The sequence below is a fragment of the Macaca mulatta genome, chromosome 1 (genome assembly GCF_049350105.2).
Source record: "Macaca mulatta isolate MMU2019108-1 chromosome 1, T2T-MMU8v2.0, whole genome shotgun sequence".
Classification (NCBI taxonomy): domain Eukaryota; kingdom Metazoa; phylum Chordata; class Mammalia; order Primates; family Cercopithecidae; genus Macaca; species Macaca mulatta.
In genome coordinates, this window is record NC_133406.1 from 12371161 (window position 1) to 12396708 (window position 25548).

The 25548-nt window shown below is 43.6% G+C and overlaps 1 protein-coding gene across 2 annotated transcripts in view; it reads right to left on the reverse strand.

Moving 5' to 3' along the window:
* ACTN2 (actinin alpha 2) overlaps positions 1–25161 on the reverse strand; it is a 74849-nt gene extending 49688 nt beyond the window's left edge. For both annotated transcript variants that reach the window (XM_001097795.5, XM_015127016.3), the window contains exon 1: positions 24854–25161. In XM_001097795.5, the coding sequence (XP_001097795.1) occupies positions 24854–24979 (126 nt within the window). In that variant the 5' untranslated portion in view covers positions 24980–25161. The remainder of the gene's footprint in view (positions 1–24853) is intronic.
* Between the last annotated feature and the right edge of the window lie 387 nt (positions 25162–25548).

The following is a 25548-nucleotide window of genomic DNA, read 5'->3' on the forward strand; positions in this document are numbered from 1 at the left end:
AGCTACTCAGGAGACTGAGGCAAGAATCTCTTGAACCCGGGAGGCAGAGGTTGCAGTGAGCCAAGATGGTGCCACTGCACTCCAGCTTAGGCAACAGAGCGAGCCTCTGTCTCAAAAAAATAAAAAGACATGTTTCTAGTCCTTACCACCCACCACAGAAGTTAAGACAAAGCTAAGGGAAACAATGTTCAACAGTGTTCTATAGATGGAAATGCGGTGGAAGACAGTCTCACTATGTATATTCCTTAGACAGCTGGAACAAATATTAGGATCTCTTTCCTAAACACAAAGAATTGTAACCAGTGAGTCCCTGGCCAGGGTGGGCAGTCTGTGGGTGCAGATGCTCTCCACTGGCTATACAGGCCCTCCCTGGATGCACATGGAAACTCTCCTGTACACCGTGTTCCTGTGCCTTGGAGTCGTACGGATGCTTTCATGTGTAAGGACTGAAGGATTCTCAAATGATCAGCAGTCTCTGCCTCCATTATATTCCTGAACATGATCTAGAACAGCGGTCCCCAACCTTTTTTGGCACCAGGGACCAGTTTCGTGGAAGACAATTTTTCCACGGATGTTGGGGTAGGGAAGGGGGATGGTTTCAGGCTGAAACTGTTCCACCTCCGATCATCAGGCATTCCATTCTCATAAGGAGTGCACAACCTAGATTTCTGGCACGCACTGTTCACAGTAGGGTTTGCACTCCTATGAGAATCTGATGCCGCCGCTGATCTGACAGGAGGCAGAGCTCAGGTGGTAATGTGGGCCATGGGGAACAGCTGTAAATACCGATGAAGCTTCTGCTCACTTGCTCATCCGTTGCTCAACTCCTGCTGTGCAGCCCGGTTCCTAACAGGTCACGAACCAGTGCCAGTCCACAGTCCGGAGGTTGGGAGCCCCTGATCTGGAGACCCAGAGGATGTTCCTCAACCTCCAAAACATGGTGGTTGAGTAAATATCAGTTGAAGGGGTTTTCCGGGAGCATTTGCTAGCTACAATTGTCACTCCCATTCACTGGCGGAAGACGCTATTGCATCTTTCTTGGAGGACTTGCTAGCAAAGTCCGTAATCCATGGGAACTACAAGAGTACTGCCTTTCTCAAAGCTAAATTATATAACAGGGCAATCAGCACAATGTGCTTAACGGCAAAAAGAAAATGTGCATGTCCTTACTGAATTGTTGAGACAAACCAGTGTTATTCAATCGCTATGCATTTGTATTTGATTTCTTTTTAAGTTGACGAAGCCTACAGTCACATCAACCTACATTCTCTAGGGTAAAGGCAGGAAAAGTCTTTTAATCAAAATGAGTGAAAAATGTGACTGTTTATATCATCCTCTTTGACGATACATGTGCACAATTTTACCTAGAAGAGATTATTACCTAGGTACACAGACGGGGACCTGAAAAATCAATCATGAGTCTGACATGGTTCCCTGAATATCAGTTCATTTCACTTTTCAGTGAATTATTAATTCTTTTAGCAATACGGTTCTAAGCCTGGGCTGGCTTCTGTAAAACTACGTGTTCAATCTTCATCATTCCATTTTCTCCAAACAAAAGTTTTGGCAACATATCTATCCATTTCCTTTATACTTCTTTAATCACCTTTTTCTTTAATAACAATTACACAAAATAATCATTTCAGATCCCATTTCCTAAAATGGAAACTCATCCCAGATGTAGAGTTTTCTGAATGAAATGAACGAGAATCTGCTGAGGACTGGGATATCCAGGCACAGCAGAAAACTCAGGGGTCAGCAAGTCTAAAGAACATGTAGCTTTTAAACCTACCAATCATAAGACAGCATTGTCTGTCAGGTGAAAAACGGTCTGGGGTGCTGCTGAGTGTTCTATGTTGAAGTTGCATATCATTTACTCTCCTCAGGGAGCTGAGACATCAAAAGGTCTACTCGGTCAATTCCAAGCCTCCCCCAACACTCATCACGACCTGCATCCTGTGGGGTAGGACAATCAAGCCCCAGCCACAGTGGCAGTGGTCCCCGAGACGGGGCACAGAGGACAGGCCGAGTCCGTTCCAGCCTGCAGTCATGGCTCAGAACTCGAATTGTATTTCTGACTCTGAAACCATGCAATTATTTGTCCTTCACATCCTGATGCTTTCTCAGCTATACATATATACATGGACAGTCACTGTCATGATCAGCTTTATGAAATAGTTCAAAAGATTACTGCAAGGAGAAGAAAGAGGCCGGCCAACACTACCTGTGTCACGATGGTTCGGAACACCCTCTCCTGTGAAACTACTGGAAACCACTGGAAGCCACAGCTCTATTAAACTGCTGTTCTAAAAAACGGTCCATTCATTTTTCTATTTACAGCAATCACTTTAATAGTGCTCTTTTCTACTTCACAAATTCCCAATTTGCCAAGATTACCTCTAATCGGTTTCCCGGTTCTTTTTAAATATTAGAAAAGTAAGGAGGCTCTAGAAAGCTGCATATGTTGTAAAAATCACCGACTGAAGTGGAAGAGGAAGGTCAAAATCGTCTCTCCGAAGTAAATGCAATTTCAGCTTTACCCTTAAGAAAGGAGGCTCTGCCCTCATAAAGAGTAGGTGGCCTAACCGTCTGTGACGGCAAAAAGTCCTGCAATCTGCGCAGAGCAGAACAAACCGCTTCACTACAGGGCGTCTCAATCCGCCGGCCAGCCAGGCCCAAAAGGTCCACACATCACACAAACCGCACCGGATGCAGTAACATCTCAACCAACGAGCTGTCCCAGAATCACCAGCAGCAACCTCACATTTAAATGTTCAGTCACTCAACTGTCCTGAAAAACATTTAGAGAGTGTTGGCATCTACACTAAAATCAAGAAAGTCTGCGCTAACACAAATATTCCTCCAAATCTTCAACGTTGCCAAGTACTCAGATACATCTTTCAACCATCTACACGAAATTTTAAAAATTTAATCAAAGTAAGGATTATGTAAATGAATGTGTTAATCCCAAGGATTTTGCTTGTGCTACAATCAATTATCAGGATGTCCTAGAAGTCCATTTGGGGCCTTAATGTTCTCATAACTTATATAACTAGGCATCTAACTACGCAGCAGCCCATTTATTCTCTGCCCACGAATCTCTGCTTGGTCTCCAAGGTCCTGTTAGATAACATGGTATGCAACAGCTCAGTTCAGCAATCCCTAAAAAACACAGCCCTTAAATCTGAACCCTGGCTTCGTGACCAGCTTACTGTCTAGTGTGGGCAAGTCGGCTCGTCTCTCTGCGGCTAGTTCCCTCCTCCAAGAAATGCACTATGATGGCTGGGCGCGGTGGCTCACGCCTGTAATCCCAGTACTTTGGGAGGCCGAGGCAGGCGGATCACGAGGTCTAGGAGTTTGAGACCAGCCTGGCTAACATGGTGACACCCCGTCTCTACTAAAAATACAAAAATTAGCCGGGTGTGGTGGTTCCCACCTGTAGTCCCAGCTACTCGGGAGGCTGAGGCAGAAGAACTACTTGAACCCAGGAAGCTGAGGTTGCAGTGAGCCGAGATGGCGCCACTGCACTCCAGCCTGGGTGACAGAGTGAGACTCCATCTCAAAAAGAAAAGAAAAGAAATGCACTATGAATCTAACTCAACTAGTTTGCTGTGAGGTATGATGGATTATAAGAGACTAGGAAATATAAAAGAGACTAGAAATACAAAAGAAGAGCAATCAGTGACGGCAATTCCAAGAAACTTGGGCGGTGCTGAGGGGTTTAAACTGAAAGAGAATTAAATCATTCTAAAATCTTACTCAGGTAGGGTGAGATTGCTCAGAAAAATAAAGACAGCCTATAGTCACGATTTATTCCTACTTGAACACAGGAGATATTCCGCCTCCAACAGCTAAGGAGAATCATGCTGTTGCTTAGCACAATTCATAGCATGTTGTTACAGACAGAAAAGGGGTGCAAGAAGGTCTGTGATCTAAGAATCCAGAACCCTGCCAATTCTTCATCTTTTCCAGATTCATCACAAGTATTCATACTCCTGCTGGAGAACAAAGAGCATCATTAACATATCTTCATTTCCTCTGGTTAGAAAGTGTTCAGAACATCCGTTTTTACCTATAGGGGGCAAAAATATTGCCCATGTAATTGAAACAAACTTATTATTAAGGGACAATTAAAATATTGGGTGACATTTGAATCACGATTTGGTTCATAATACACCAGGTCCAAAGAGCCTTATCATTAACTCTTGTAAAAAGGCAAAATCCGTTTCTTTCCACTGCAAAAGGAAGACCCACAGCTGGTTTCCCAAGCTGTTACATGTCTGTATGCATACATATTACTAATCAAAAAACTCAACACAAGGTAGTCCCTAATCCTGCCTTATTCACCTCTGCCATCACTCAGAAAACCCAGCACCCAGCAGGTGCACCTGCATTCGCGCACACAGAGCTTGTACCTGTTAAAGTTTCAATACTTCCAAGTTTAAACTGTGATGATCTCAGTTATAAATAAAGTGGAACTTCAACAGTATGAAAAGGCTGCTTTTATTAGGTTGGTGCAAAAGTAATTGCAGTTTTTACCGTCAAAAGTAGTGAGTAAAATAATAGCTTGAGTTCCAGGTACACTGATATAGACACTGACATACACCCAAAGACAAGGTAAGAGAAAGACAGAGGGGCAGCCTTTTGTTCTGTTGATTCTCCCCGACAAACTCTGCCTGTATGCATGATTCAGAGTCTCTTTCTACCCAATGCCGTTGTATATCTAATGATCTCAAATTAAAGGGTAGGAAAGCTCACAAACAACTCCAGCATTTTCCAAGGTACCGTGACCACCACCATTTGAACATTCTAAGAAATGCTGGTGAAAGTGACACACAGAGAAGCAGGAATCTTTGTTTTGTGCTCTGGACAGTGCCTAGAACACAGTGGCATTCAGTAACTATTGGTTGAATAAGATCTCATTTGTCAGACTTTCTGGAATCAATCAAAGAGGATAAAAGTCAATTTTTCTTTTTTAATAAAAAGAAACCTGAGAAGCTAAAAATGTGTATCTGCTCAAGTTCCAGGTTTTTAACATTTGTTATTATCATGTCAAACTTAACTACAGAATCCTTAAATGTTAAGAAAGATTCTATAATCTTGCCAAGAAAAAAAAAGAAAAAGAAAATACCTTGCAAAAATAACAGGCAACCTCACAGCTGAGGGTATCTAAAAATAGAACCAGGCTAATGGATGACACTTTAAGTGGAGAGGTTAAAGATGGTTCTCCCAGCACTTGAAAAGACTGTCTTATCCAGCTCTGGTTTTAATCAAATTCTGCACCGCAAATTTCAGGCTTCCACCACCAGGCTCACAAGACTGATTTCCATTTAGTCCATGGGCTGTTCAAAACACAGAAAGAAAGGCACTAAGCTCTGAGACTGTGTAACAGGTAACACTCTTTTCAGGGTTTTCGACAAAGCCAAACTAGCCCCGACTAATACTGGTTTGAGGAATGACCTCTCCGATGTATGGAATCACCCCTGTAACTTCCAGAAAGGATGGAAACTACGGAATTTGGAAAGGTGAAATGCCTGACAAGGCTGCTTTATACAGGGAAAAATCTATGCTCCAATGGGAAACTTGTGCATTGTCCATAAGCAGCCCTTCTAGGCTTTTCTACAAATCTATAGGTCACAGATAACTGACAGCAATGCAAAATAATTCTGTCTACAGACATTCAAATAAATCAGAGGAGCACTCCTCCTCCTCCCACAGAAAGTAGAGCCCCTCCATGTACACATTCATTTCATTCCCGCTCCACAAATGTGTCTTATTCTTTGGATGCTCTTTTGGACTGGCTGTAATGGCTTACCAGTTTTCTCACTAATGAGTTAAAGAACATCTTTAAATATTCATCTTTATATCTGTATGAGAGTCATGACTCTACTTTTATTTGAGAATTGTATTTTAATACCTTTTGGGTCTTTCTTCTAAGAAGAGTCCAACATTCCAATAAGCTAAAATATTCATTTTTCTGATATAAATTTTATTGGCTTCTGTGATATATATATATTTATACAAACGGGTGTATATATATGGTGTGTGTGTATATATATGGTGTATATTATATATATATACACCATAAAAAATATATATATATGTTTTATCTATTGTTCCTGGCTCATAACTCTCATAGTTACAGTCTTTGCTGTCATGCTAGGGTGGCTCCGGCCTCAGGAGCAGGCTTTCCCTGGAGGGACTCCAATTTTCCCTTGCCTTTCTGGCTTGGAGCCCGTAAAGAAATGATCTGACCTACCTTATCTAACTGTAGGTCATAAGACCCTCATTTCAGAAGGAGTCCTGCCACAAACCTGAGAGAAAGGAAGGCTGCACAGAGAGGCTAAGAAGAGTCTAAACAGACAGGCTTTGCTGGGTTTTCCCACTCAGCCTATTAGTATTAGATCACAGCCTTTTTGTCCAGTCACATTCCTCCATGGTTGTCCAAGCTTCAATTATGCCTATCCAATGAGGTCTCCTTCAAAAGCCCAAGAGGATGGAGTTTGGAGAGCTTCCAGGTAACTGAACAGGTAGAGGTTCCTGGAGGGTGACCTGCTGGGGAGGGCATAAAAGCTCTGCACCCCTTCCCCCATACCTCACCCTATGCTTCTCCTCATCAGTATCCTTTTAAATCTCCTTTATCATAAGCCAGTAAATATAAGTACCTGTTTCCTTGAGTTCTGTGAGCTGCTCTAGCAAACTGATCAAACCCAAAGAGGCATGACAACCCCAATTTTAAGTTGATTGGTCATTATTCTAGAGGCTTGGACTTGAGATGGTGTCTGAAGGGGGGCAGCCTTGTGGGACTGAGCCCTCAACCTGTGGGATCTGATGCTATCACCAAACCGACAGAGTCAGAATCAAATACACTGGAGGACACCCAGCTGGTGAACGGATTGCCTGCCTGGTGCACAGGGTCGTGGAAAGCGGGAGAAGACCACAGACATTTGGTCACAGAATTCTTCTGGGTTGACTGTTGTGGTGTGAGAAGAGAAAAAACAGTTGAGTTTTTTCCACACTCAACTTCCATGAAGACAAAGAGTGATTAATACACAAGAATGATGCACAGAACTGAAGTCCCTCATATGCTGATCTCAAATTACAGTATGCTTCCCTTGGCCTGTGAAACTAACGTCTGTCTTAAGTTGAAGCTTATACGTTCCCTTTCCACATAAAATTCTACATTTAAAACTCCGTATGTGTCCTCATGTTCCCTCTTATCCTGATCACCATAAATAATACTAAATTTGGGTTGAATTATTTAGCATTTTTTCTATTTCATAAAGATCTTACATTTATCAAGAAGCTAAAGTATTTCCATCTGTTAATTTCCTTCCTGCTTAAGAGAATTTCCTACATTTGATTACCATTTGCAGGAGTCCTTAATACTCAGTCTCCTAATTCTGATTTTTCAGCTGCAATTACTTATCTCTACTTCTCTTTAATCCTCAAATCAGACTGAAGCAACCTAACAAGGTCACCAAACATTTGGAGCTGTGGATTCCCGAAGCTAGTCTGCAATTCAATCTAGCTCTACGTTAATTCCAAGGGATCTTTTAAAATTCTTGAAACAAGATTTTAATTATTAAAAAAAAAAAAAAAGAGCATCCTCTCTCCTAAATGAGGGTTAGCAAATGATCCTGATGAAACCCTCCCCCCATCTTTTAACTGTTAAATTCAAGAGTTAAGACTAGAAATATGAAGATTCTTCCCAAACTATTTTAGGGCTGGAAGCATATGTTAAACCAACCAAATCAAATTATCTTTAGAATCAAAGTCTAAGTTATGTTTGCTCTAAAAGGCAGAAAAAAAAAACAACAAAAACTAGTAGGCCCAAAGGACCACATGAAAGCTATTGGTGCCTGGTCATCTGAGCTTCAAGATTTTCTAAGCCAGGAGCCTGACTTAGCCACTAGCTCAATGTTGTGTGGGGTCACACCTGCCTCCCCCAGGCTGGCACAAACTACGTGGAGAATTCCTTTGAGGACTTTCTGGTAAGTAACCATATTAAGGCTCCCAACAAACAGCCTTACATCTGATTGATCCTGAGCTATGCTTCTCAAAATAACTTGTTCCCTTGGAGCCTGGGTAATTATGTGCAAGATGTGGCTCTGTGACAGGGCAGACCCAACTGTTGCTCAGTTTTAGGCAGCAGCAGCAGCATTTATTGTACTTTTCTCATTCTCTTCTTAAGGATGAATTCAAGCCAAAAGAAAAGCACACTGATGATTCTGCCCTCAACCCATCCGGCAACTGGGGAAGCAGCTTGTACTACACAGACAGCAAAATAAATATTCTTTAATTTAAGTTCACCATACTGCTACTATTTTCAGGGACCCAAATAAATGGCTGCCTACACACAGAGATGCAAGCATTCATTTAGAATGAAACAGCTCTCTGTAATACACCCTATTCTCTGCATCGCTGTCCCAGACCAGAGAACAATTCTAAGTAAGGAACAGCCCACAGTCAGGTACATCTATAGCTTTCCCCTACATATGGGGAAAACTCTGATTAACATAAGCAACAAAAACAGAGAAGCTGGGCATTTCCAACGTTCCTGCCAACTCCACACCGGAGGGAACCAAGCTGGGATTTCCTCCACCAAGAGTTCCTCCCCAGGGCTCCTGCTGACTGGCATTCAGGAAAATGGGTAATAAAGACTGGACATCCAGAACCATTTCAGACCATAGCACATTAAAGTATAAAATACATAAACAGATGCTTCTAGACTACAGCATAAAATGAGCTAGTAGGCACTTGGCAAAATGCACACACTTGTTTTCTCCAGGTTGTAACTTTTTTAATATTTAAAAATTTCTAATTTAAAAATGTAGTATTTCCTAAATATGCTACAATAAACAGGTATTTCTTATGCGATTATTAAATACATATCTTTAAACAATAGTTTAGGAGAGCATAAACATTCATTAGCCTAGATTTGTAAGTTATTTTCTTTGCCTTTCCCTAGTTGTCTGTAACGATGCTGGCTAGCTTTACTTCACTAATCCTCCACATTCCTAACGGAGGGGGACGAAAACTACGTAACTGGATCCAATCCAGCAATCCGAGAGTTCTGATGTTAATTGCTCAATGAAGTGCTACTTCAAGACTTTTTTACAGCTTCACATTCAAATCCCTATTTTGACATCACATTTTAAAATCCTACTGGAAAGGGTACACACTGCCCAATCCTAGGACTGCAGAATAGAAATCCTTTAAAGTCCTTAATATCCAGTTACCCCGATAGCAGTTACAGCAATAGAACTCACCGTCACACATCAGGCATTTCTGACACGATTTTTCCTGCTTCCCTACCAAGTCCTTAAAGGCCCCTCAGGGTGACAGCCCTACCTGTGTCTCATTATAGAAATGAGGGAACAAGTTCTATTCAACATGATTTGTCACACAGTAAATACATTTGTCACCATTTCATGGCTAGATTTTCAAGTGCGTAAACACGGAAATAAATTCTTATAATTTTCAGAGAAGACATACGGTCAGAAGAACAAATCTACAGACAGGACTTTAGTAACTGGTTCAGATCTTTAAATAAGGTTTAGCTCTTAGTTTTGCAGATGTATAAAATAAAAGTCATTAATGCCTGGCCCATATTAATATCAAATTGTCTAAAGTGTAAGTATATATGATATTTATAAAACCATACACATAGCATATGTATATACAAAATACAAAACCAAAAGTGTAACAGCAACCCCCGTTTCAGAGGGCAACCTGGCCCACAGAAGGACTCAGCCGGGCTGGTGGCCCCACAGCCCTCCAGTCACAGGGCTCACTCTCACGGTGTTCTACAAAGCTTGGTCTTCTATAAGATTTATGAATTAAAAGATTCAGAATTACTAGATTATGTATGAGATATATATACATATATCTCAAAGTATTAAAAATCTCACTTCACCAATGTTTACATTTCTAAAGTTCCAGAAATAGGCCAGCACTTTCAGAAAAGGCATTACTACCCGATGTATAAATTACTTGGGGAAAAAAACATCACTCGGGTGTCAACGTGATTTTAACCTTCCATGAGGCTGCCTGTGTATATCCTCAGAACAGGGTGACCCAAGTTTGTAGTCTAAACTGGGCCACTTCTGAGAGGCAAAGAAGGTGCTATTTATAATTCCTCTGGGACAAAAGCCACAAACTGGGATTGTCCTGGACAAACCTGGAGGTAGGGTCACCCTACCTCTGAAATTACTCCAACCACCGTGGTCTGTTCATTTCATAAGGAACAAAGGTCCTGAGAGATGAAGTGACTCGCCCAAGGTCACCGGCTATCGTGCTGCTCCTCAGACCATCTCTCATCTTTCAGGGTTAAAATGAAATCCCTCCAGCACTTTTCTGGGGCTACCCAGAACATTCCCAGGTATGTGGGAATTCACATCTCTAACAGGGCAGGGGCCTGCTGTGTCTAAATAAATTCCCCGGAAGCAATCTTGGCAAGACGGCCCCTAAAAATAACCTTTGCCAAAGAACCTTTGCAATGTCTGTTGTGCTCCTTCCTCTGGCTGTACTCCGGGGGAGGTGGAGGAAATGCAGATGCAGAAGTATCAAATTCAGCATCCTCAGACATTGTTCCCACCTCCTGTCTCAAAGTCAGGCTTATCACTCGAAGCAGTAACAGCAATGGTCAGTGGAGCGAAGACAGGACTCGTCTCAATAAACCTGATGGGGATGAGGGTCAGTTTATAAGATCAGGTGCAGTACGAGGAGAGGGGCATGCCTCACACACAGTAAATACCCTACCAGTACTGACTTCACACCTGGGCACTGTGGAGAGCCACCCACATATACAGGCCTCCCCATCTTCCGCTGAGCCTGAAATTCACTGGAATTAAACAGGGTTATTGTCTCAGAAAAGTCGCCTTTAAAAATATCAGTGACAATGAGCCGGGTGTGGTGGTGCACGCCTGTAATCCCAGTGACTCGGGAGGCTGAGGCAGGAGAATGGCTTGAATCCGGGAGGCGGAAGTTGCAGTGAGCCAAGATGGTGCCACTGCACTTCAGTCTGGGCTATAGAGAGAGACTCCGTCTCAAAAATAAAATAAATAAAATAATAAAATAAAAATATCAGTGATCCCTAGAAAGGCAGGTCTTGGGAATCTTTCATTTTTAGGCATAGACAATGATGACAGTTAAGTGCATGAAAAACCACAAGGAGAATGTGGGGTCTGCGGGTGGTGTGCAGGTGGAGCAGGCCTAGGTGGCCAGAGGCAGCGGCAGGAAGTAGGGGGCCTCGGGAAAGAGGATTTTGAAACATGGTAAAGCAACAAGCAGGTACTCATCAGCCTACTTCACAGTTTTACTTCATGCCAGTTTCTTTCATAGTAAAGTACTTATTAACCATTCAAACTTATTTTCCTTTTAGTCATCACCTATTCATGAAGCTTGGTTTTTCCTTGGCCTATTGGATACAGAGAGATTCATTATATTCTCTCTGCTTTGGGGTGTGTTTAAAATTTCCCATAATAAAACATTAAATAAATAAACAGGATTTTTTAAAATGTAAAGTGAGTTCTCAGTACTGCCATTTCAAAACGTGCTAGGCTCAGTCCCTGTGGAGCTCTGATCTGAGAGGGCATTCCTGTAGATAAAGACACGGCACCCACAGGAGGATAACTCTAATCTATGCTCCTACCTCTGAAAGTCTCATTTTCTAGTTCCAAAAGGGAGTTGACTCAGTATCTCAGTCATCCTGAACTCTGGCTTCTTTTGGAAGTGCGTCAGACATACCAGCATTCACTCTGATAATGTGCCCTTCACGGCATGGCCCCTAAAACTCTTGAGAGGTTTAGCTGGTTCTCCTGTGGCCCCTTCTCTCCTATTTTGGTATTTCTGTTGGACAATGCAACTCCTAAAGATTGACTTGGGGAAAATCTTGGAATGACAATATGGACCATGCCTCAAAATTCCATTTTCTCACAGTTATCAGACAGTCCCAGTTGTACCAGTTTAGAAATTTAAAAAATCACACACACACATGCCCGTCCACAAAGACAGGAGGTTTGTAAGTGGAAAATCAGAAATACTGAATCCCAGGCTTCTGCTCTGGGTTGGTTACGAATCCGAGCAGAAAGCAACAAAAACAGATAAAGTTTAGTGATAAAAATCAAGACCCTTACAGTTAAGCAGCCTGGATCTGAAATCCAGCTCTACCACTTGCAGACCAAAAATATGCAATAAAATAATGAGTATCTCCATATTTATAAAATTTCAATTATAAGAGAGAACTATTTCTACATAAATTAGACAAAATTCTGTGTACATTTTCCAGCTACCACTTCCCCACCCTCAGCCACTGCTGGGCAACTCACTTAACTTGCTTAGCTAAAATAATGAAGATAATATTCACCTTTCAAGATCGTTGTGAAGATCCAGTAAAATCACATATAAGGTTAAAACAGTGCCTAGAATTTCTCAATAATAGCTGTTTCTCTGTCTTATTCAGCAAATCATTTGGGATACTAGGAATAATATGTGAAAATCTCTCATTTTTTAATTCACTGGTAAAAATCCGTATATTATCACTTTTACTGTCTGATTGCAGTATTTTTTGGTTTTAGTGTTAGACTGAAAAAAATTACAACATCCTCTGCTCCAAATTCTAACATGAAAGACCAAAGTATGCAATGAAATAATCAGCCACTTCATATTACATAAAATTACAATAACAGAATAGAAATATTACAGTCTATAAAACACAAAACACATAGTTTGTATTTTTCTAATCTGATCACCTGAATACCTGCCTCCCCTCAAAAATGTGTTTGTTTCAAAACAGAAAAATATCACCGTCTATGCATAATCTCTAAGTGGATTACAGTTTTCTATACATCTTTTACTATTTTCATGACTGTTCTTCTCTGATACCCAAAACATCTATAATATGTTTTAAAACCTTAAAACAAAACATCTAAATGAGAACAATAATTCATTTTCTTAATTCTATAAATGATACAACTGAAAAAGGAAGTCCTATCTTGGAGTTAAATTCTACATTATGTTATTTTTTTTTTCAGGCATCTTACAAATGTTCAATAAAGTCTTCTTTAGCAAAGCCTATCACTGACCATTCTGAGTGCAGAAAAATTTTATGTCACAGACTTGAGCACACCACCATAAGTACGTTCATACAGTTTTTTGCTTCCTTTGAAAATATAACTTGTCTGGGCCGGGTGTGGCAGCTCACGCCTGTAATCCCAGCACTTTGGAAGGCCACGGTGGGTGGATCACCTGAGGTCAGGAGCTCAAGACCAGCCTGACCAACATGGTGAAACCCCGTCTCTACTAAAAAAAAAAAAAAATCAGCCGGGCATGGTGTCCCAGCTACTCGGAAAGCTGAGGCAGGAGAATCGCTTGAACCTGGGAGGTGAAGGTTGCATTGAGCCAAGATCGCGCCATTGCACTCCAGCCTCGGTGACAGAGCAAGACTCTGTCTCAAAAAAAAAAAAAAAAGAACGAACTCGTTTCACGAGCTAAAAGATACTGCATTCCGCAGCAACAAAGTGCTGGTTTCTGTTCCAGTAACTAAACAAACTTAAATGCCAGATTCAGGGCTGACTGGCAAAGTTCCAATAGAATACCAAGGTGAGATTTCTCCAGAAAGAAAATCAAAGACATCTTGATAGCTGAAGTGGTTCCAAGTTGTCTAATACACGATGTTTTCATCCAGAAAAGCAAGACTTCCACGTTCAGTTCCCATCACCACTTCCTCTAGGAGTCCTCTATTCTTAGCTCACCTTAGTGCCATTTGGGTAGATCCCCTTCCACTTACCCCCTAGAGTTACACCCATTGCTGTATGTAGATAACTTCCACACCTAAATCTCCAGCCTTTTCTCCTTTTATTCATTGGATATCAAGCCCTCAATCCAAATTCCCCATTTCTTTTTTCTCAAGACAGGGGTCTTGCTCTGTTGCCCAGGCTGGAGTACAATGATGTAATCCATGGCTCACTGCAGCCTCAACCCCCCCGGCTCAAGCCATCCTCCTGCCTCAGCCTCCTGAGTAGCTGGGCATACAGGCACACACCAACACACCTGGCTGATTTTGTATTTTTGTAGAGACAGGGTTTCACCAGGTTGCTGTACCTGGCTTCAAATCCCACATTTTTAACTTCTACACAACTCAAGAGCCCCTTTACTTTTACAAATGAACATCAGAGACATTGGAGATAAGGCTAGAAATGATTAGAATTCAGTTTTACAGCCTGGCTATTTTGTGGTATTGGTCAAGGGCCTCAAATATAGTGGGACAACAATGGCCGGGCACGGTGGCTCATGCCTGTAATCCCAGCACTTTGGGAGGCCAAGGCAGGCCTCCCAAAGGTCAAGGTCAAGATCGAGACCATCCTGGCCAACACGGTGAAACCCCGTCTCTACTAAAAATACAAAAATCAGCTGGGCATGGTGGTGCACGCCTGTAGTCCCAGCTACTTGGGAGGCTGAGGCAGGAGAATCACTTGAACCCAGGAGGCAGAGGTCACAATGAGCTGAGATCGTACCACTGCACTCCAGCCTGGCGACAGAGCAAGACTCCATCTTAAAAAAAAAAAAAAAAAATAGTGGGACAATAGCAGTCAAGTTGTTAAGAGTTGAAACAAAGAGACTGTAATTTTTGGAGGTAAAATGGTCAGCATCAAGTATTTCATATGGTTCTATCTCACATATAAATTATCTTAAAATCCTCATAAACAGCAATGAGATTACCTACCTTCTAAAAGTAATTGTCATCTTCACATCTTGTTTGACTATAACAAAATAAAGACTCTACATGACTTTAGAAGATAGGATTTCTTGATTTGTCTTTGCAATCTCAATTATAACTACCTGTGCAAAACGCAATCATAGCTTCATATTAAATACTGCTCCCATTCCCCCAAAACAACCTTTTTTTTTTTTTTTTTTTTTTTGAGACAGTCTTGCTCTGTCACTCAAGCTGGAGTGCGGTGGCATGATCTCATTGCACTCCAGCTGTTAGTGCAGCTCACTCCAGTTCCAGTGAGTCTCCTGTCTCAGCCTCCCGAGTAGCTGGGATTACAGGCACGCACCACCACACCCTGCTAATTTTTGTATTTTCAGTAGAGATGAGGTTTTACACGTTGATCAGGCTGGTCTCAAATTCCTGACCTCAGGTGATCCGCCTGCCTCGGCCTCCCAAAGCGCTGGGATTACAGGCTTAAGCCACTGCGCCCGGCCCCAAAACAATCTCATATTCACCTATTTGTACATTTGGTTCTCATAATCACTAATAAAATATAGGTCTTTTCTAAGATAGCATGCCTTTTTATGAGAAGGTTGTAATAGATACTAATAAGAATCTATTTTCCGTGTATAGTAATTTCTAAAGACTATGACCAACCCATTTACCCCCTAGCAAAAACAAATAAGACAGATCAAAGTTATGCCAACTTCTTGGACTAGAACTTGGCATGTATGAAGACTGCATATGCCAGTTCTTTCCCAGGACCACAGAATCACTTGCAATCTTGTCTCCATTTTCCAATTCCACCACTGTGAAACACACTGCACCTTCAAAAAAATTTTCCCCCATGTTTTCTATACAAAAACAAATTTAAATTTATACTTCTCTGAATCATAAATGAACTTGGAATTTTCTTTATTAAGTGGGTAAAGGTTTTCAATCTGGGGGGAAAAAAAACTCATTTCAAGTCAAATTCAGATTACCAGAACTTTTTCTCATAAGTATGGTGACAAATTTTATTATGATATACATAAATCTGTATAATTATTTTTTCAATTCCAAAAGCTCTAAATTCCAATTATTTACGTTTTTTCTTTTCTTTTCTTTTTTTTTTTTTTTTAGACATAGCCCATCTCTTAACTTTTTTTTTTTTTTGAGACAGTCTCACTCTGTCTCCCAGGCTGGGGTACAGTGGCATGATATTGGCTCACTGCAGCCTCCGCCTCCCGGATTCAAGCGATTCTCATGCCTCAGCCACCCAAGTACCTGAGATTACGGGTGAGCATCACCACACCCAGCCAATTTTTTTTTTTTTTTTTTTGTATTTTTAGTATAGACTGGGTTTTGCCGTGTTGGCCAGGCTGGTCTCAAACTCCTGGCCTCATGTGATCCACCTGCCTCAGCCTCCCAAAGGGCCAGGATTACAGGCATGAGACACTGTGCCCAGCCTGAATATTTTTTAATGAAAAGCTTATTCCTCACTCTGTCACCCAGAGCTGAGTGCAGTGGTGCCATGATAGCTCACTGCAGCCTCCAACTTCTGAGCTCAAGCGATCCTCTCACTTCAGCCTCCCAAGCAGCTAGAACTACAAGCACACACCACCACACTCACTAATTTTTAAATTTTTTATAGAGACAAGGTCTTTCTATGTTGCCCAGGCCAGTCTTTAACTCCTAGCCTCAAGAGACAGTCTTGCCTCAGCTTCCCAAAGTGCTGGGAATACAGACATGAGCCACCACGCCGGGCCTCGACAGCTCAGACTTACAACAAAAATCAAGTCAGGGAACTCTTTTTGGAGACTTGAGAAAATACTTCAAGAGAACATTTTTTAAAAACATTAAATGAGTATGAGTTGGGAGTTAACATATTTAGAGTTCAAAAAATCATAACGACTGTCAAAAAGCTTTTAATTGTTAAAATGAAAGATTTTAAATTAAAAAAGTAATTGTACTAAACGTTTTTTAGAAATGATTCGTAATTTCTTCATTCAATAAATGTCAGTGTGGGCCGGGCGTAGTGGCTCACACCTGTAATCCCAGCACTTTGTGAGGTCAAGGCGGGCGGATCACTTGAGGTCTGGAGTTCGAGACCAGCCTGGCCAACATGGTGAAACCCCATCTCTAATGAAAGTACAAAAAATTAGCCAGGCACGGTGGCATATGCTTGTAACCCCAGCTACTCGGGAGGCTGAGAAAGGAGAATCGCTTGAACCCAGAAGGCAGAGGTTGCAGTGAGCCAAGATCATGCCATTTCACGCCAGCCTAAGAAACAGAGCAAGACTTTGCCTCAAAAAAAAAAAAAAAAAAAAAAAAAAAAAAAAAAGGCCAGGCACAGTGGCTCACACCTGTAATCCCAGGACTCTGGGAGGCCAAGACAGGTGGATGACCAGAGGTCACGAGTTCAAGACCAGCCTGACCAACATGGAGACACCCCATCTCTACTAAAAATATAAAAAATTAGCCGGGCGTGGTGGCACATGCCTGTAATCCCAGCTACTCAGGAGGCTGAGGCAAGAGAATCACTTGAAACCAGTAGGCGGAGATTGCGGTGAGCCGAGATTGTGCCATTGCACTCCAGCCTGGGCAACAAGACTGAAATCCCGTCTCAAAAAAAAAGAAGAAAAAAAGAAAAAAAAAAATCAAAGTGCAGACTCTGTGTGAGCCCATTGAGGCACAGGGACCTACAGAGAAGAGCTACTGCTCACAGCCCTTGTTGGGGAGACAAAGAGAACATCACGTGACCCCTGCCCTAGCACGCAGGCCTTCTAGCGAAGCAGCTGCAGAAGGAGGTACTACCAAGATAGGTGGAGGAGGGAGGGTCTCTGGAAGAGACAAGGACTCAAGTCAGACACTGTGACAAGCAATCAGGGATATGAGATCTTGAAAAACCCGCAGCAGGGATGCTGGGGTGGTGAACGAACAGACGACAGGGCTAGTTCAGGTCTGGCCTCACAAACCACCGTAAGAGGCTTGAACTCTCTCCTGAAGGCAACGAAGAACCATAGAGACACCTGAATCTGGAAAATATCACAACCAGGCTTGTGTCTCATTAAGATCATTCTTGGCAGCGTCTTGGAGAAAAGCCAGCAGACGAGCATGACCCTTGGAAGGGTGACAAAAAGGGAGGCCACCACCCTCATCTCCACAGGGAAGGCAGAAAGCCTGAAGGCCTTGGAGCACACAGGGAAAGGAAGAGGCAGGCTCCAGAGGACTCCATGGGAGGTGGTGACCCCACGTCTGTGGTGTGGGAGAGAAGGAGGCGGCAAGCGTAACACCCAGGTTTCTGTTTTGGGCACCTGGGAGAAAGACATTTCCATTCACCACGAAGGAGAACCAAGCAGGAGGGTTTTGAAACACCTTTGGCTTTGAAAACACCTTCCTTACACCAGCCTGGCTGAAGCGGATGCCCCTCCTCTGTGCTTCTCACAGACCACTCCTGTCTCTTGAACCAGGCTGTAAGCTCCTTAAGGGCCATGGTGGTGTCATCAACTCTCTCTGCTGGTCCCTAGAAGGACCACAAAAATGTTTGCCAAATGAATGAAAGAATGAACAATCATGCTTGCGTTCCATTCATATTTTGCTCCTCACTAGGGTTGCAGGTAAAAACACCTTCTAGTTTTCAAACTAGAAAGCTGTGGAGATGGGAAGTGGTGTGTGTGCGCGTGTGTGTGTGCCTGTGTTCAGATATGTTTGTACCAAAAATTGTCCTCAGTCTTCTTCAGAAAGGCCACATTCTTGCACTTAAGATTTTCCTTCCTTTGAAATGTGTCTAGCATAGTAGTTTGCAAGCTTCTCCCCCAATCTTTGCTTTCTGTTCTTTCTGGAAGACTTAGTGCCGTTCCCAGGGAAACGGCGGTAGGATTCTGACTGTCCTCCAACGCGTTCCGTGTGAACTCCTCTGCTCAGCATGGTAGCGCCCTCACCCACTTCAGAACTGCGCCTTTTCTGTAGGTGTCTCCCAGCTGCAGTAACCGACTGCGGTGCTTTCTGACAGTTTTCCGAGGCTGCGTTAATTAAGTTTCCCCGCTAAGAGTTATATTCCCCCTCCCACACTCCTGGAAAATCTTATGGGCTTAAGTTTCTTACCTGGTGAATGTGGCTGAAGGCCTAGGGCAACCCCAGGACACATCACGGTGTCCCAAATAGGATGTAAAGGCAAAGAGTGTTTTTTGTGCCTCAGAACTCCTGCACCTGTGATTCTCCGTAACAAACCACATGTATATTTATTACAGTCCCTCTGGGCACAGAGGTTTCTTAGAGCACACACAAGACTCTGCCTTTAACCTCTTCCTTGACACTTCTGCCCATTAAGAACTTCCTCTGGCTCTCAAAGACTATCTACAACTCCACCTGTCCCTCCCAGCAATGGCCACATGTACACCGGACTTGCCACCTCAGCACGGTGGCTCCTTTCCCTGCATGGAATAATGACACATCCTGTAAATACTTAACTTCTTATCCAGACGCAATCTCCCAGTGGATAAACAGACTCTCCTCATTAGTTTGGCTGTTACTTGTCAATACCACTGTCTTGACATTAAAATCCAGGCGCTCTAATGGTGAGGATCATATCTACTTAATTGGATTTATACCACAGCCTACTGTGGAACAACATGTGGTTATTTAATACTTCGTATAATCCCTCCTGATCACTCTCAAATTGATGCCTTCCTCACCATTGCTTCTAACAGCCCCCTTGTTCTAATCCCCACCACTTTATCTGTATGGTCCCATAACAGGCTTTTGCCTGGGTCCTCCAGCCTCAGGTCCTTGTCCACTCAGATTTATCCTGCCAACAACACTAGTTCTGTAAGCATGGGTCTCCCCAGCTCAAAAGACCTCTGGAGCTCTGCATGGTTTGGAGAACAAAGTCTGCACTCACCTTAGCATCCCAGGCCCTCTATAACCTGGCCCTTTTCCATGGATCCAACTTTCTAAGTTTGAATATGCATCTTTAGCGTCAGGTATTATCTCCTTATCACACGTACACAAACACAGACATATCCAATACAGAGCTAAGCCACAGACATATCCAATATACAGACACATCCAATACAGAGCTAGGCTTTGGGAGACCTGAGTCCTGGTCTGGCCACCTTGGTTACTTTCTCCTTCTGTACTCTTACCTTTGAACTTCTCCCATCTCTTGATGAGAGGGTGAGAGCGGGGATGCCAGGGTGCTTTGATAGTGCCAAAGGTAAACACTTATTGTATTACATTTATTATTTTCTATTTTTTGAGATGGGGACTTGCTCTGTTGCCCAGGCTGGAGTGCAGTGGCACCATCACAGCTCACTGCAACCTCAAACTCCTGGGCTCAAATGATCCTCGGGCCTCACCCTCCCAAGTAGGTAGGATTACAGCTGTGCACCACCACACCTGGCTAAATTTTTTATCTTTTTGCAGAGACGGGGTCTTGCTGTGTTGCCCAGGCTGGTCTCAAACTCCTGGGCTCAAGCAATCTTCCTATCTTGGCCTCTCAAAGCGCTGGGATTACAGACATGAGCCACTGCACCCGGCTAACTTTTATTCTTGCACTTATTATTAAACAATTTCTTGTTTAATATGCACTTATTATTAAATAATTTCTTAGGTTCCAAGTGTTCCAGGGTATAAATCTTATCTTTAAAAGTACACCAGGCTGGGTGCAGTGGCTCACGCCTGTAATCCCAGCACTTTGGGAGGCCGAGGCGGGCAGATCACAAGGTCAGGAGATTGAGACCATCCTGGCTAACACAGTGAAACCCCATCTCTACTAAAAATAAAAAAAATTAGCCAGGCATGGTGGTATACACCTGTAATCCCAGCTTCCCAGCGCCTGCAATCCCAGCTACTATAAGGCTGAGGCAGGAGAACTGCTTGAACCCAGGAGGAGGAGATTGCAGTGAGCTGAGATCGCACCACTGCACTCCCGCCTGAGCAACACAGAGCAAGACTCTGTCTCAAAACAAAACAAAACAAAACAAAACAAAAAAAGTACACCAGAGGAGGGGGGAATGGGAAGCTAGTTTTTAATGGGTACAGAGTTTGAGCGTGGGATGATGGAAAAGTTCTGGAGGCATACAGTGGTGATGGTTGCACAATAATGTGAATAGACGTAAAGCCACTGAATTGTACACTTACGATTAAAATAGTAAATTTTCTGTTATGTGTACTTCCCCACAATTTTCAAAGTATATCAAGGTCACCAAGGGCCAAATCTCATGCTCCATTATCCCTCACAAGTCTAAGCACAGTGCTGATTAACAAATATTCGGTGCACAAGGATAATAATACCTGAACATTTACAGATCGCTTTACAATGTATAAAGCCCCTTCACCATAAAATAGTTTAACCGTTTGATCCAGACAAAAAACCCTGTGAATTAAGAAAGACAGGTATTTATCTTCATTTTCTAGGTGAAGAAATTGAGACTTAAAACATTTAGTGATTCAACTGTAGTCGGGTACCAGGCAGAGCTTCGACTCATCTGGGTCTCATGAATCTGAGAAATGTCACAAGCTTTTTGTTGATCGTTGGAACAAACAATTAGTGTCTTTTCTCCTAGGAAAAATTCATGCAAGAGTATGTGTCATTAGGCAGGAAGAGCCTTCACCTTGTGCTCTAAATCAGCAGCTGCTGCCCACAGAACAAGGGCAGGGGCAACTCGAAGGCTCCCAGGCTCCCTATTTAATCCGGACCCCGTGGGCGGCTGCCTCTGCACACGCATCCTGCCAGGCTGCCTGACCCAACATGGCAACACGTTCGCCTAAATGCCAGACTGACAGGAGGTGCTCCAAGGTGAATCCAGCCATCTCAACTGTGAAGAGTGCAGAAGAATCTGAATTTCTTTAGGGACTATTAAAAACAATCAGAACACTTAGAAAAGTTTATCGATTATCAAGCTGTGTACCGATTACGGACATAAGGATCCTTTATGTATCGAAACATATTTCGTTTCCTTAAAAGGTCTGCTCTAGCCTCCCAGTACAGTTAAGGACAGCGCCCTGAGCTTGTGAAGATAGCAAACATATTCAGCATTGCTGCTCTGACAAGTCACCTCCCAAATAGGCTTCAGTTGAGGTACAAGCTCAATGTGTTCCTTGGTTCCAGGAGACGTTTACTTCTAGACGCCAACACTCTGAAAGTTTCAACAGTCCACTGAAGAGGTCCCAATTTACTTAGAAATTGATATCCCTAAACTGTGTTCTATATGGTAAAACATTCTCACTCCAAGAGTGTGCCTCAGCATTTCAGTGTCTTAAAATATTGTATCTGGGGCTGAGCATGGTGGCTCAATATCCTTAGTATCAGCGCTTTAGGAGGCCAAGGTGGGAGAATGGCCAGGAGTTCAAGACCTGCCTGGGCAACACAGTGAGACCCTGTCTCTACAAAAAAGTTTTTAAAATTAAAAAATTAGCCATGTGTGGTGGTGCATGCCTCAACATCATGGAGGTCACTTGACCCCAGGAGGTCGAGGCTGCAGTGAGCTATTATTATGCCACTGCACTCCAGCCTGGGCAACAGAGCAAAATCCCAACTCTAAACATTATATATTATATATACAATATACATATGTGTGTGTGTGTATATATATATCATATCTGTAAGACTGCAGGCAATTTTCTTCTACCCATGAGTTGTATGAAGCAAAATACTTCTTTATAGAAATAAATACTCCTAACCCTATTTACATACTCTTGTGTGTAACACTCTTCCTAACACACTCTTGAAAGAGAAGGTAGACAGCTTCAAACACCTATTCGCACTCATGCTAAACCCACTATCTTCTGGATTCCCTTCTCTTATAAAACACATCACACTTTATAAAGTCCTTCTACAGCAAGGCTTTCATTCCACACCACAGAGCAAGGATTACCATAGCCCATGAGACTCTCTGAATTGTAGATATAATTAGGCATCACATCCATTATGACACCACAGACGTCATCATGTGCTACCAGCATCTGTTGACAGATCTCATACCCAGCATATCACCGAAATGGCAAGTGTGGAGAAGGTAGCCCACAATAGAAACAATGGCATTTTAGCCTCGTCCGGTTCCAGCAGTTTGTCTCATAGGACATAAATAGAGACCACTGCTCTGGCTGCACTGAGCTCACAGTTCCATATTATTTTACTGACTTGAGCAGGGTCTATACCAAAAGTAGAAATACAGAATCAAGAGTAGAAATAGAGAATCTTCGAGATCTGTCCTAATGTAGTTTTTACTCCCCCCATGCATGTGCAACATTCAAATTATCTTAAGAAAAAAAAAATTATCATGTTAAACTTTTTAACATTATTTTGGACTGGGATCTGGAAGTATGTCATTTTTACTTCAACTTTACTTGAGTAAATTTACTTGAAGTAAATCAACTTTACTTCAAGTGCTATGCAATTATAATAATACAGTCAACATGGGAATCCCAAACCTAAAATAATTAAAAGCCATATATCAAAAAAATACTGCAAATATATTAAAAGATTAAATATGGTCAAAGGGATGTCAATGTGGCCTCCAGAAACTGTCATTACTTCTATCCTGCTATTGTACTGTACTTAAAAAAAAAAAAAAAAAAGGCAACAGAAAGCATTGTGATTAGACGATCACTTTCAAAAATGATGGGCAGACTACCTGTCCAATTCCTTAGCTATTTTACAGTTCCTCATAAGAAAGCAATTTTTTAAAACAAAGACCGGGAGTTAGGGAGTTACGTTTTTTTAATCCACGAAAAGTGCAGTAATCAAAATTTGGGGAAATTCTTTTAAAAAAACACTCACTGCCCAAAAATTAAGGTCACTTTTTAACTTCGTGCTGATGGATGATGCATCAGCTGGTCCAGATGGCACATTAGGAATCCTCAAGCTATGTGCTTCCTTCACAATCAGTACTTTAAACAACGGTAGACGGCTTGAAGTTTTGTTGTTTCTATTTATTACTCCCATTTTCTAAAAAAGGTAGGGATGGTAAAAGCCTTAAGAAACTCGGGGAGAGACTGAAATGTAGCTAAATTAGAGCTTTAAAATAATAATAGTAAATGGTATTTTAGGAGAGAGGGTAGACAAGAGACATTCTGATATAAAAATAGTGCTTGGTTATTTGATAATTATCTCTCCTTCCAGCTAACGCTGTTTGCTGCGAGAGGAGTTTGGGATGTGTGTTCACCATCACACTCCTATTCACCAAATACTATTGCACAATCAACTACAGAGCCAATTATACAGAGATTCCCATACACGCTATGGTCACCACAGGCTATCCACTTAAAGCAGGCCCTTAGAAGGGAAATCTATCTTGCCCCACGCCCAGAAAAATAGGGGGAAAAAAGCTCAGAGCGTTTGGCTTTTACCATAACCCTCTTATCTTAAGGTTGGGTTAGCAGGTCTCTGTTGTCATGCCTGACCCAAGCAGGCTCCCTGCCTAGTCAAGTAAGAGGCGGGATTAAGCCTCCTGGTGAGCATTCCCTATTTATTCTAGCCAAGAGGATCAAGAGGAAACCTTGAAATAGTGGAATGTTCCACTGGGCCCCCAGAGAGCGCCAATCAAAACGGGGAGGGAGCTTTCAGAAGCTGGCTGACTCCTTCGTCCCTGTGTGCTTACCTCAATGAACTATAAATAGAGTGTGAAATAATTGTGACTATCGGTAAATGTCTAGTGTTCATACAACATCCCTCTCCAAGGAACCCAAAAGATTGAATAAATGACTTTCCATGACTCTAGAGGCTGCCCGGTGGAAACTGCAATGAAGCTGATGTTCTTTTGCTTCTTTCAATGGGGAAGAGAGAGGCTAGGGTAAAAGGACATAAACGGGCCAGGAGAGTAACTCGGTCACAGACTCAAGGGGTCAGGAGCAGACCAGAGACCCCTTCAGATCCTGGTCTAACGCGGGCTGGTGTGAGGAACAGAACCACATCTGTGGCTCCGATGCTGCTAACACACGCGCGCGCACACACACGACGCCCAGTGTCCTGCCTGTCCCCAGACGTGTCCTCTTTCCTAAGGGGCCCCCGGGGCTGCGAGGGCACAGGACAGCACAGCACCTCCACAAAGCGCCCTCTCGCCAGTCGCCAGGCCACGCGGCCACGCGCACGGGAGCCCCGCGGGGGACCCGGACCCACCACGCGCGCGCGGCCCGCGGGCCCCTGCTGACCTTCCTCTGCTGCTTCTCCCAGGCAGGGTCCAGGAGCAGGTCGCGGTCCCACTCCTCCTCCTGGATCATGTACTCATCCTCGTCGTACACGTAGTTGTACTGCACGCCGGGCTCTATCTGGTTCATGGCGCTCGGTTGGCCTGGGCTGCGGCGGGGCGCGAGGAGCTCGGACGCACGGGCTGACGGGCAAATGGACCCACGGAGGTGGCGGGTGGCGGGCGGTGGGCGGCGGGCGCGGGGTGACCTTCGCGCGACTCCTCTCGGGGCTGCACGCCTGGGCGCTGGGTCTCGGGCGAAGCACCAGCTCCGGCTGCGAGCAGCTGCCGCGCGGCTTAATAGCCGCGCCGCCCGTCACGTGGCCGCCCGGCCGCGCCCCCGCCGCCACCGCCCCCAGCCCCACCCATAGAGGCGCAGCCAGCCCCGCCCCGAGCACGTGCGGGCTGACGGGGCGCCGGGCCCCTACACGGTTTCCCCTGCAGCCGCCGCCCTGACGCCGCCTGCACGCCTTCCGCCGAGGCCTCCGGGAACGCGTGGGGTGCGGCCGGGCCCGAGCAGAACCACGCCTGCCACCCACGCTCTGAGAGCGGCTGGTTCGCCGCGCGGGGTCCGTCGGTATCCCGGGTGGGTGATCGCGGGCCAGGGGAGGGCCACCCGAGAGGCTGGGTCCCTGACCACCCCAGCACAGCCAGATTTTC